Source organism: Micropterus dolomieu, linkage group LG03 (assembly GCF_021292245.1).
Source record: "Micropterus dolomieu isolate WLL.071019.BEF.003 ecotype Adirondacks linkage group LG03, ASM2129224v1, whole genome shotgun sequence".
In the NCBI taxonomy this organism is placed as follows: domain Eukaryota; kingdom Metazoa; phylum Chordata; class Actinopteri; order Centrarchiformes; family Centrarchidae; genus Micropterus; species Micropterus dolomieu.
Window position 1 is genome coordinate 24,386,375 of NC_060152.1, and position 13,805 is coordinate 24,400,179.

General features: G+C 40.2%; 1 protein-coding gene and 1 long non-coding RNA gene across 2 annotated transcripts; one reads left to right on the forward strand and one right to left on the reverse strand.

Annotated features, from left to right (window-relative positions):
* Positions 1-1,222: 1,222 nt before the first annotated feature.
* Positions 1,223-9,026, forward strand: elovl4a (ELOVL fatty acid elongase 4a). The gene is made up of 7 exons (XM_046045824.1): positions 1,223-1,410; positions 2,272-2,354; positions 2,870-3,057; positions 3,311-3,391; positions 4,020-4,191; positions 4,971-5,098; positions 8,136-9,026. The coding sequence occupies exons 2-7, from the start codon at positions 2,288-2,290 to the stop codon at positions 8,457-8,459; spliced, it is 960 nt and encodes a 319-aa protein (XP_045901780.1). The 5' UTR covers positions 1,223-1,410; positions 2,272-2,287; the 3' UTR covers positions 8,460-9,026.
* On the reverse strand, positions 5,046-9,507 carry LOC123968839. Its single transcript, XR_006824552.1, has 3 exons — positions 9,446-9,507; positions 8,277-8,418; positions 5,046-5,062 (listed from the first exon to the last, which is right to left on the reverse strand). It is a non-coding gene; the product is annotated as an uncharacterized LOC123968839 (long non-coding RNA).
* Positions 9,508-13,805: the final 4,298 nt, after the last annotated feature.

Genomic DNA, 13,805 nt, shown 5'->3' on the forward strand with positions numbered 1-13,805 from the left:
GTGACGCCACACACAACTGGTGCGACGTAATGTTCAATGCGACACACACACCAGCGATCCACACAGCTTTCTCTTTTTTAAGACAAAACGTTTCAACATTACTCAGAATAAAGACAGATAAGCGGTATGAAAACCTTCCAGCTGTGTTTTCCTCTGCCGTTGTTGCTGCAGCGGTCTGTGTGACGGTGGGAGCAGAGGGCTCTGTGAGCGGGCGGCTGGACGGCCTCACGCTCCTCACGCAGGTTGGCACAGGCTTCCCCCGCAGCCACTTGCGGAGCTCCTCAACTCCGACAATATTCAAGCACATTTTTGTTCTGTCATCACTTCTCCTAAAACTGTCAATATTCGAAATCTACACAGCTGATTTCTCACCTCAAAACTTCTCAGAAGTGGATTTAGTGATGAAATTGCATACGAAAACTGTAAAATATAAAACTTTCTGTTGTTGGCCTCTGTCTGGTGCAAGCAATGATGATGCAGTGAATAGTGAATATTCTCTCTGACCAATCGCTTGGAACCTCGATGGAGGTAATTGGAAGCAGGTACAGGTTCAACATTTCTACAATGGAAAACCAAACAAAGGTGAGTCGAGCCAAAGGGCCTCCGCTCAGACTAGCTTGGTTAGAGGGCGTGCCTGACCCCCGCTAGCTGCTTGGCAAGCTTTATGACGCCTTTTCATTGTGACATCACAAGTAAAGGAAGTGAAGGGCTGGACTACAAGCGAGCTGTTTTCAAGCGGTTCAGAGCAGAGTTTTCTGTGGGAGATGGGAACTCCCTTTGGGCTGGACTTTGGGCTTTTTCACTTTGCAAACCTGTTACATGCACAAAAAAGATATATAACTCAATAAAGGAGAGGGGAAAAGCCAAAAAGCATAATACCACCTCTTTAACTTATTACAATTTCTGAGTAACTTGCCCAACACTGCCCAACGCTGAGTATCATAAGGAAATAAAACAAGTGTGTGATTGAACTAGGCCTATTCATGTTATTACACCCTATTGTTTTGTACTATTCAAACGATTGTTATGACCGTGAAACATTAAGTATTGGGTAGGACTACACTCACAGTTTCTACTACTGCACGAAGAAAAAGTGAGTCGGTGCTGTTTTTATTTTGAAAGTTTGATCGGAAGTGTACGGTGTATTCCCTTTGCCTTGCTGGTGGCGTTGTGGGATCAGAAGAGGAATTCATTAAAGCAGACGCGCAGTGGAGGCTATAGTGTGGTCCCTTGACGAAATATTCATGCCGTCGCCGCCTATTCAGCGGCCCGTTTATTTCATGCTGGATACGGAGCAATTGATCAATTTATAGAAAACAAGCTCAGTCGATTACAGACCGGGATAACGCACACTGCATGACCTTGCACTGAATGTCATTATAGACGGATTTTTTTTAAAGCACAGACACGGTAAGCATCTCCATTCGCTCGGGGAAGAAGGCGAGACCGATGTCGATATCGTGGACCTACTGTATGTTGCCGGTGTGCAGTCTTGATTTTGAGACCATTTATATTTTATGAACAGTAGCCTAATCATGTTGTTTTACGGCGTGACGAAAAAATAAAACTGGTAACAGGACTGCTTGATGTGCCTAGGCCGGACTGCATGCCGCAGAATGCAAATTCGCCATTAATATTGTTTGTAACCCGGAATATGTTAGCCTGTCACGTTCAGACATAAAATATACACATGTATTGGTGTATAGTATAATTCTCAGAGCAGTTTGTGCGGAGAGCGCGTGCAGGAAAGGCAGATGCTGCAGCAGCGCCTGATCTGTTCCAGGCTGGGGAAGGAGGGGGGGGGGGGGGTCATCCTTGTAGGATCATTAAATCACACAGTGTGTCTGACTGTACACTATGCGTCAGTCTGGCACTGTATAGGAGATGACCCATTTCAATGTGAAAGTGGGGCACGAGGCATATCCCTTTATTGTAAGGGCCACCAGGTTGGCTGCTGGTCGTGCTCAAGCTAAAAATCTGCTGACACATGCGCTGTGCCGGCCGGTGCTCCCAGCCTTTGTGCGCAATGAAGCCTATAGCCCATCAATCATGGCCTGGTCACAGATTCTCATGGGCTTAAAACTGGTCTTCTGTTGGCCTGGGTTCGTTTCATGTAGGGCTTTATGCTAGTTAAAGATTAACAATGCTAAAATAATTAATACAATGGAATTATTATGATGTTCCAGTTAAATGCATGGCCAGGTTGACATTGTTGATTAAAAGCTGAGAGTTTAGAGGCCTCCATTCTCACACCTGTCTCTTTAATTTCAGGTCACTGGCCACAGCCATGGAGATTGTCACACATTTAATTAATGACACAATAGAATTCTACAAATGGACCCTAACTATTGCAGGTAATATAACCTTGTATTTTTGTCATGTCTGAGAGTCAGTGTAAGAGATCTTTTTGAGAGAGGTGCTATTTTCCAAGTCACTAAATACACATGTTCTTCTATGTGCACTTCTATACGCTATGTGCATATCTAGGTTTTTACTGACCCGCTTTTCAATAACTGAACTGGAATCCGTAGGCCTACATGACATCAGTGATAAACTATTACTACAATTTTGATTCACCTGCAAAATCGATGTAATGAAAAATGTTTTATTGATGGATACTCCACCTTTTATCTCATAAAATAATTAAAATTCACCCTAATATGTAATATTCTGAAAGTATCACATGCACCATTAAAGGAGGTCATCAAACAGACCTCCAGACGGGTCACCTCAGGACAAAATCTGGCATCTGTACTCCTGATTGACCTGCACTTCCCTTAAAATAAACTGACATTGAACCCACACTGTGTCAGTGCAATGCGAACATTTAGAACAGTTATGTAATGCTACGAGAACATCTGTCCCACAGACAAGCGAGTGGAGAAATGGCCTCTGATGGACAACCCCCTGCCCACACTGGCCATCAGCACCTCCTACCTGCTGTTCCTATGGCTGGGGCCCAAATACATGAAGAACAGAGAGCCCTTCCAGCTCCGCAAAACCCTCATTGTCTACAACTTCAGCATGGTCTTCCTCAATTTCTTCATCTTTAAAGAGGTAGGTCACTGTTAGAGACTATAGCTTCTGTTTACCTGTACGTGTGAAAAAACTGTAGTGAGTTACTTGAATCTGTGGAAGTCTTATCCCAACCATAACTATCCACCCAGATGAGTACATCGCAGTAGCAGTTTTGGCCCCTGGGTTTGGACTAACCTTATCACAGTGTGTCTGGTGTTCTGTCTGCCCTCCATCTCTCTGACTTTGTCCATTTATATCAGTGATTCAATAGAGATATTCTTTTGTTGTGTAGCTGTTCATGGCAGCGCGGGCGGCAAGCTACAGTTACATTTGTCAACCGGTGGACTACTCAGAGGACCCCAATGAAGTCAGGGTGAGTGTTCTGAGCTGAGGCAGCTTGCAGGAGATCGTACACACACACACACACACACACACACACACACACACAAAACACACACTTCCTTGTATTAAATGAAAATGGAACATTTACCACAATGGACTGAACCTCACCGCTAATTCGTTTTCAGAAGCAGACAAGACAGATCTGCTAATTTACTACAATGTAACATGCTTCACTAATACATCCAACATCACTATAGTGCTTTGCTGTACCCAAGTGATCAAGAAGCAAGGGTACAGCATGCCAGGGGAGCTTAGGCCTCAGTGTTTTTAGAAACACGATCAGCTTCAATTCATTTGAACCCTGATCCTGTTATCAGAGAAAGTGCAGGCTGGGAAAGAGATCGTGGAAGGTGCTCCATGACGTAGTTACACATCTGACACAGCCAGTCAGTCTCAGGTGAGGTTAAGATGTAGAATAAAAAAGAAAAGTTTTAATTTAATCAATGCAACTCTATATTTGATTATATCCAAAAGAAGTCTAAAAGAACAACTCCTCCATATCTCTAATTGTCTGTGTTTCGCTATTTGTTTCTATTTCCTCCCTCAACTTATGCCCGTCTTCTCCCTTCAACCCGTTTCTCATGTTCTGTCTGAGACAGGTGGCAGGAGCTCTGTGGTGGTATTTTGTCTCTAAGGGCATTGAATATCTGGACACGGTGTTTTTCATCCTGAGGAAAAAATTCAACCAGGTTACTTTTCTGCATGTCTACCACCATTGCTCCATGTTCACGCTCTGGTGGATCGGCATCAAATGGGTGGCAGGAGGACAGTGTGAGTAGCTTGTGCTAGGATAGATTTCTATCGATAGATGCCTATTCCTATTTGAATCTATAAAGCAATATATTTTTGAACCAACAAGTAAAATAGTTGTGATCTTTACCTCCTCTTTCCTTTCGTTCTCTACCATATGAAGTGCTTTTGCATGTACAGCCAGTTAACTACTGATTACCAATACTGCGCTTTACACAAATTTCCACAATGTACCATAAGTTATAAGATTGATTTTCCATTTTTAGGGAAACATTGGCTTCCGTTTATTGGCCAACAGTCATGGATGGATTACCAAATGGACAGGCCAAGGGGCCCACAGGGGTCAAGGGGCCCTGAAGCTATGCAGAACAATGAATGTTCTTGTTGGAGACTCAAAAGGCTCAGTCAAAACTAGGGATTTCTTGATCATGTGTTTTATGCTCCTGATCCAGAACCAAGTCCTTTCACATTAAGCATTTTTGGTCTCTGGCATCCTATGGCTGTGCTAAGGGGCCCTTTTGTCACAATCCATCCATGCCAACAGTACGAAAAAACATCTTGCAGAGACAGTCCATCACAGTGGACAATTTCATTCTTTCTTCTTGCAGCTTGAAAATGATTCTCAATAATGTCAACTGTTCACAGTCTGTAGTTAAAATAGGAAGAACTGCCAGTATTGTCCTTAAATGGAAAAATAGTATAATTAATAATAAGCAAATTGGTGTAACAATACTGTATTCTAGCACCGCAATTAACATGACAAAACTAATATGACTGTTTTCGTTTTCTTTTATTTGCAGCATTCTTTGGTGCACACATGAACGCAGCAATCCACGTCTTGATGTACCTGTATTATGGCCTGGCCTCCTGTGGACCTAAGATCCAAAAGTACCTGTGGTGGAAGAAGTACTTGACCATTATCCAGATGGTAAGACATTAAGGTAACACTTTCTATGAAGGTCATCGCTATAATGACTTATGCATATATTTATAACACGATATAATGCGTCCATAAGACATTATAACAGTTGTTATAATCACTTACAAACATGCATTAGGCGCTATAACAAAGTTCATAACGTATTTTGACCTTTTGATTTAATTTTTTGTAACGAATAGTAATATCAGTTTATATCAATGTGCGGCAAGAATCTCCGACCATGTTCCATAACACATTATAACCACCGACTCTGCCTCGTTATGAATACACTTTAGTCACAATTTACAATTAGTGATATAAAATGGAATAATAGCTTATAGTAATGTTTAAAGTTATATAGCATGTCTTTGTTTGCTTTGAGTAAAGTGTTAAAATATCTATCCCTGTATAATATATTACAGGTGGACATAATACCATATGAACTAATTATAAGACCTTATAACACGTAATTGTTTGCTTTAAGTAAAGTGACACACATTTTGCGCAGGAAAACAACTTTTATTTATGTTTCTTCACTTTATGAACAATCAGTATGAATTTTGAACATTTTGCAGTTTAGCACAAAAACACAACATAATTACATCAAGAAAACTCCTTCTCTGGGTGGTGAGAGATCGCTCAAGAGAAGACCTGTTGCCGACCAACATCATGTAAGAAGAGGCTCAGATGTTGTCACAGATGAATGGCGAGCCTGTGGACAGGCCCTAACAGATGCAGTGGACGATTAAAGACAAAGACTTCACAAAACGTAGCCTATTAAAAGACATTTTAAAGTAATTGAATGGGAATACTGTTTGGGCAGTAGGAATGAGAATCTCTTGCCACCTCACGATTCGATTTGATTACAATTCAGAGGGCAGCGATCCATCTTGATGCATTTTTTTTTCTGTGTAAATTCTGGATAATTACTAAGAATTTCGTTTACACATTAAAATTTAAAAGAAATGTCTCTTCAATTGCTTAAAAGGACTAGTTTACATCTCTGATTTACTTTAGTAGCCTCAGCTCCTCCTGGTCACCAGCGTCCTTCCTTTAACAACCAGTTGTCCGAATCCTCTGGAAACTGAAATATAACTTAACTAGCAGGATGTACAGTATGTGTACAGGACACCAGTTTAGCTTCAACCTGCTGTTCTCATTCCTCAACAAGTTAGGTATTAATGACACGCAACAAATTAACATTACTCCGTTACTAATTTAGCTAACGTTACACTGCTTTACAGACCGGGGATCTGTTAGCTAGCGCTAACCGCCTTCACTTTTCCAGCAGTTGCGGAAACAACAGACTTAACGGACACACTGTGACCTACACCGCACACGTCTGCCTGACGGATAACTTACTTAGTAACTTTATATATATATAATATAAATATATATATATAATATTTTCCTCTGCTAACTTTCACCGTCACGTTCTCCCTGTTCTGCTGCTCGCTCTCTCCCTTTTGCTCTCACACACACTCGCTTTGCACACAGGAATCAAAACAGCGATGAGTGTTGCTGCACGGTGTGCCGGTGAAAATCGATGTCGCAGTCCTATTGATGAGCGTGTGAAATGTTAGTAGCGTGGTCATTCATTCAGCAGCGCGAATTGCCTCGAATACAACACTGGTCTCAGACCAGTAACAGAGATCACGGGTCTCTGTTATGTGCACACCTCCGACTGTCCGGGCGCTGCACTTCCGCAGTTCTGAAGGTTGAAGTTTCCGCCATTTGCGTCCCGTGAACATTATAGTATAGCACAGTATAGTATACTTCTTTGTGATGCGGACGTGGAAGATTCTGAATTGATTATGAATGAGAGAGAGCGAGCAGCAGAACGTGACGGTGAAAGTTAGCGGAGGAAAATATTTAAGTTACTTCGTAAGTTGTCAGTCAGGCAGACGTGCAGTGTCTGCCATCCTCATCCAAAGGACTTCTTCAGAACTGAAGAACTGAAGAAGTCCTTTGGATGAGGGACGAAACGTCTTCCAGTATCTTCAACCAAGTCCAGTTGCCCTTGATTTTAACCTTCGTTGGATAACTATGACCTGGATGACTGAGAATCTTCATAGACAGTGTAGGTCACAGTGTGTCCGTTAAGTCTGTTGATTCAGCAACTGCTGGAAAAGTGAGCTAGTTAGCGCTAGCTATCAGTATTCCCAATTCCCATTTCAATTACGTCTTTTAATAGGCTACGTTTTGTGAAGTCTTTGTCTTTAATCGTCCACTGCATCTGTTAGGGCCTGTCCATAGGCTCGCCATTCATCTGTGACAACATCTGAGCCTCTTCTTACATGATGTTGGTCGGCAACAGGTCTTCTCTTGAGCGATCTCTCACCACCCAGAGAAGGAGTTTTCTTGATGTAATTATGTTGTGTTTTTGTGCTAAACTGCAAAATGTTCAAAATTCATACTGATTGTTCATAAAGTGAAGAAACATAAATAAAAGTTGTTTTCCTGCGCAAAATGTGTGTCACTTTACTTAAAGCAAACAATTACGTGTTATAAGGTCTTATAATTAGTTCATATGGTATTATGTCCACCTGTAATATATTATACAGGGATAGATATTTTAACACTTTACTTAAAGCATACAAAGACATGCTATATAACTTTAAACATTACTATAAGCTATTATTCCATTTTATATCACTAATAAATAAATGGTAAATGGTGACTAAAGTGTATCCATAAGGAGGCAGAGTTGACAAACTGGTATTACTATTAGTTATAAAACATTAAATCAAAAGGTCATAATACGTTATGATCTTCGCTATAGCACCTAATGCATGTTTGTAAGTGATTATAACAACTGTTTTATGTGTCTGTCTTATGGACGCATTATATCGTGTTATAAATATATGCATAAGTCATTATAGTGATGACATTCATAGAAAATGTTACCGACATTAACTCACTGTGTGGCTAATTTCAATAGAAATAATTATCTTATTTTGAAGGGTTAATCTGACTTCTTACACTGAATCTCTAACTGAAAAAAATTATTTTACGATGCAAAAATTTTATTTTGTTTCCCTCTCAGATCCAGTTTCACGTCACCATTGGCCACACAGCCTTGTCACTCTACGTCAACTGCGACTTCCCCCACTGGATGCACTACTCCCTCATCTGCTACGCCATCACCTTCATCATCCTCTTCGGCAACTTCTACTACCAGACCTACCGCCGCCAGCAGCCTAGACGCGACACCTCCTCCGCCTCCAAAGCAGGCAAGGCCCTCTCTAATGGTACACTCAACGGGCTCAGCAAGGCCGCTAACGGAGCCGTGGTGATGGGGAGCAAAGAGGATAAGCCCCAGGAGAACTCTGGCAGGAGAAAGAGGAAAGGAAGAGCTAAAAGAGATTAGACGAAGAGGAGCTGGAGAGGTAGAGGTAGAGGGCCTTGCTTTGGGTTTTAGGTTGATAGTGCTAAAACGTGAAAGACTTCATTTGAGGAAAATTAGGTGGATGGGTGTGATGTGTTTATTTAAGCCATGATCTGAGTTGATGTAGATAAAATATGAGACAGGCTTGTGTTGAGAGAGGATCATTCTGTTAGTAAGATGTGTCAAAGGTCATGCCTACTGCCTAAGGTGACCGTTATCACAAATAACCCAAAATACAGTAGTGTATGGTACGGGATAGATCTTAGTATTCCTTCTCTTTATTGTGGTGCCACGTACTGTAGATCTGGTTCAAAAATGACTGAGCTTGAAAAGGAAACAAAGAGTTTACCAGGCCCACTTGGCATGCTGGGAAAGCTACAATAAATGCGCCAGAGCTGCTTGAAAAAGATTATATACCACTGTTATTAACAATCACTGCTGTATAGAGACAGGAATACACACCATGACACACGCACAAACATGTAAATTTATATTTGAGCTTGTTATTTTTTGTTGTTCACCTTTACATATATAAAACTGATGATAATGTACAGCATCATGTCATTTTTCTCCTTATCTTTTTCAAGTTAATATTGATGTTCCGTGAGAGAGACTTAAGTTTACAGTGTGTCTGCTGAATAGACACCTCTGCAGTTGTCCACTTATTTGTAAACATGGAGTTGTCTTATTTAATCTTATTTATTTGGAGTTGTGGACTTAGCTGCCACTCACTTTTGAGCTATCACACATTAGCGCAGTTACATTGTAAAGATGGAAAATAAATCTATATCCGGACGTCAGATGTATATAGAAATAGAATTTTTTTAATTTCTAACCCTTTAAGACTTGAATGGGATTTTTCCATCACTGGTTTATGATGGATTAATCATCAACTGTAGCTCATAGAAGGGTACAATTAGAAATTTCTATTTCAGTATACAACCATAACGGGTTTTATATAGCCCTACCTGTATGTAATCTCAATGTTCCCTGTTTTGACAGAGAAGCTGGTGGAGTTTTGTCTGTGCAGATGTTTACCTGTCTTTTTATATTATAGCTTCTCTGGTGTCGTGGTTTGTTTTACATGCTGGTGAAAATGTTGTGTGCCGAACAAAGAAGTGGTGGTGTTCTGGAATCCCTTTGCATTTATGGAGAATTCTGAACTAGCTAACAGCCGTACTTTTTTTAAAAATTAAGTTAACTAAGCGCCAATTTCTTCACATATTCAATCAAATATCTTTTTTGTGTCTAAGATTTCAGGCTTAATCTGTGTCCTGAGCTGGCTTGAATGTAAATTTATCAGGGGAAATATTTGGATTTAAAAATATAAAGGTTATGATTTATATACACAAAAGAGCTGGTGAACCTCTATAGTGACTGTGTATGAAGAATAACTTTGCTCCGCCTGTAGTATATAGAGTATAAATCGGCAGTCGGCTCTATATCAGCAAATCCAGCTTTATGTCATCCATCAACCAATGCATTTTGATGTTATTTATTGGTTCTTTCTATTTATTTGTCTGTAAATACCAATTGTCATCTAGCTCAGAGTGCTTGTCTGTGCATTTATGTTATTTTTGTGTTGTACATATTATATTGTGATATTTTGTACACTGCACATTTGGGAATGTTCCCAGCTTGTTAGCTTGGACAGTTATACGTCCACATTGCTGCTGTGTTTTGTTTTTTGTTTTTTTTTAAATATCATAACTTTGAACTCTCTTCAAATTAAATTAAACTGAATGCCTGTTTAAATTTTGGCTTCCTTTTGCCACTTAATTTAACTGTCTTCTTCACAAGGAGATAAAGTATTTTCATTTCTATGTGGATCAAGACTGTTTTGGTATTAATGACTTGGTTGGTTTAGCTATTGGTAACAGATGTGCAGAGTAGGATTCCAACACTAGAGGGCACCATGGTCACATTACAGTAGATTAGCATCACAGGGTATGCTCACTATGTTCCTCAAGTTTCGAACCATCTACTCTAATTATGGAAATCACTTCTTCACTTATCATGTTTGATGAAAGGAGGAGAGGGACATAATCACACAAACATTTTAATGCACATTAATTATAAACTCAAATTCCTGGTTATCAGTTTGATTTCATGGTGTATTATTAAAACTCATTTCACTCAGGCAGCACCACATATGAGGTAGCCCTCACCGTTTCTTTGCACCATGTTATGAAGTCGGTTGAAACCTGGTGTTGGAAAGTATCTATATTTACTCAAGTGCTGTACTTGTGTACATTTTCAAAGTACTTGCATTTTACTTGCGGACAAAAAGAGAAAAACCTCTTAAAACTGAATTTATAACACTGCTCATTCCTGTTGAATTCTTGAGTTAGACAAAGGTTCCCATGGTAACTGTACACAGCAGCTGTTTGACCCCCAAGCCCCCCACCCCTTCATCCTCCCAAAAACCTCCCACCCCCACCCACTGCAACCCCTCCTCATGCTTCTTTTTCTTGAATCAGCTGGGTACATGTGGGAAACAGCATTGGCACAATAAACTATTTAACGGTGTTTTAGTGCTTATTTGTGTGTGTGTGAGTGGGTGGATTAGTGAGTGTAGATTTCATTTGTGTGTGTGTGCGTGTGCTTGTGTAATAGGTGGAGAGATTGAGAAACACATCCCCCCACAGAGTTTATGAGTGGGAGGCCTCCACCAGCAGAGGGGTATTACATGGATGATGTTTGAGTTATTCTTCAACCCAGAGCGGTAATTTCACAACTCCTGTAACAGAAAACCATAACCTCATCAGCAACCTTTCCCTTGGATGGTAGCCCCGTATCATTCCAACAGTTTCAGCCCTGTCCTCCAGTCTCTTCTGGTTGAGAAACACCTCTATAGCATGAAATAGCTCTGTCAATGAGGGTTCTAAAGGGCAAATGATTTACAGCTGCTGAAGAATTACGCACTGTGAAATAGGTTTCAAATAGCTGCAACAGAATACAGTTGATTACTTTTGACTTTAACTGTAAGATTTTGCACTGGAACTGAAATGCTATGCTGTGCATGAAATAGTGAGCCATTACACATCTTTTATAATGGACACAATTAGCATCCTTAGCCCTTACACAAGTGGTGTGCCAGTTCATGTGTTGGCTTTAACACTCATTAGCATAATCATATTAATGTGTTGCTTTTCAATTTCATGCCAATCTAATGATTTTATTTGAATGTTGGTCTTGTATTTAAAAAGTGACCTCACTCTTTTATATATCATACCCAAACACCACTTGAATAAAGCATAAGTATTAAATACTTACTTAATAATATATATATATATTATTTAAATAATATAAAGTCATGGCTAGATATACAAGATGTGTACATCTGTATGTACTGTATGTGTAGTACGTGTAAGGCATACAGTACACTGATGACAGGATTCGGATGACTACATCAGCATTTATATTATGTCAGTTTGAATGCGTGTCTGTATCTGTGCAGAACTGCCTCCTTCCGTGAAATCCTGTGTGTATTTCACAGCAAAGTAACAATTTTCCTGCCTGTCAGAAGCTCGGTTGATATCTGGAGCACAACAACTGAGACCAGAGACAGGCGTGTTTTTTTATGCCTCATGGGAGAAATATACTGCACCGATAAGGTGCAAGCTTCACAAAGCCCTCCGCTGCTTACCTGTCAGAATAAGGGCTTAAAGATGTATAATCTTTCATTACCTCTTCCACGGCATGCCATTATTTTAAGAATTATTATTAATGAATAATGAAGCAATAGAAATGCCATAAAAATGGATTTGTTTATTCTAAAATTCAGTGCAGAGACCTGTTAAGCCTCTTAATCACAGTCACATTTAATGGCAATGGCAATCATGCTATGTACGCATGCATGTATCAAACTTGATAAATTGATACAAATGCTATATGTAGCCATTTTAAATAACACATCGCCGTTTAAACCACAGGTTTAAACCCAGCAGGGATACTACAACATAACACTGCAGATTGTTCCTATAAACAGTGACAAGTACACTGCCTGGGATCCCCATCTACTCATGGTGTTACTGTGATGGTCCGGGTTAACTGTGTTTGTGAATAATAGAGAAAGTGAGACTGAGAGAGATAGACTTGGGAGTATGAAATGAATGAGGGTGATATTTTTAGATGTTCATCATGCCCTATCTCTCACACACAGCTACTCTTGTGCTCTCACCAGTTCATGGTGTGGAATGAAGGACTGGGACGTGACAGAAGACTTAATACTCAAGAAGATGGGAACAATAGTGATAACATGGACACGGATTGTGGTTGAGTGAGCTGCCTCATCATCACTGCACAAAATCCCCATCTTAACAAGCCATTCGGTCTAATATCAAGTCTTTAACAGGTCAACATTTCTTCTAATGATGAAATACAGCCGGGCAACTTGTTTCACATATAGTGCAGAAATAAGTGCATGTATTTTGATACAATGACAAGATAAGTGATTCAATCCAGTCTGAAAATTACAGTCAATTTATGTTTCTCATCCATACGGCTTCATACTGGAATATATGTTTTAATTAAACTGCTAGATGACATGTAAAATATGCTAACAATTAAAGGAAAACAGTATGAGAGGATTCAACATTTCTGAGTGATTAAAGAAACTGATGTCTTCACAAAGCACGAAGCGACACATTCTGAGACAAACATCATCTTTTTTTGTTTTACTTTAAACAAAGCAGAATCAGTAATCTTGTCTGGCACATGGGAGCCTCCACGAAGCAGACATCTGTCACTTTAATGCAAGCAAATGATTGAATAGTCGTGGGGGCAGAAGAAGAGGATAGGCGGGGGGAGTGGTGAATGTGTGTATATGCGTGTTTGTTTCACTGTGAAAGGGAGTGCAAGACCCCAAACATCTGTCATCCTATTCAGAGAAAATGAATCATCAGTCTTGCCCAGAGCTGGGTGATTGGCCTTGTCTGCCAATTAAACTGTGATTACAATACAGAGCAGCCTTCTGAATGGATCAAGATATAGTGTTGTAAAAGCCTGCAGTGACAGAAGCAAATGGATCGCACAGAGGTACAGAAGAGCTGTGGTTACTGAAGCCTAGACAGAAGTTGAAATCCATGACACTGAACTTTCAGAGCAGAGCAAATCCTAACTTTCAGTATCGCTGACACTCCCTGCAAACAGACTTGTTATTTTACCCACACAGGAATGATGCATGCAACACAAGTCCACCTCCTTTGCAGTGGATCTTTAAACAACCGTGAGCCATTTCAGGCAGGTGTATGGGCTCTTATTGGCACAGATCCAAGAATTAAAAGCTCCAAATAACTGGCGAGATGGGTATGGCCCAATGCAATG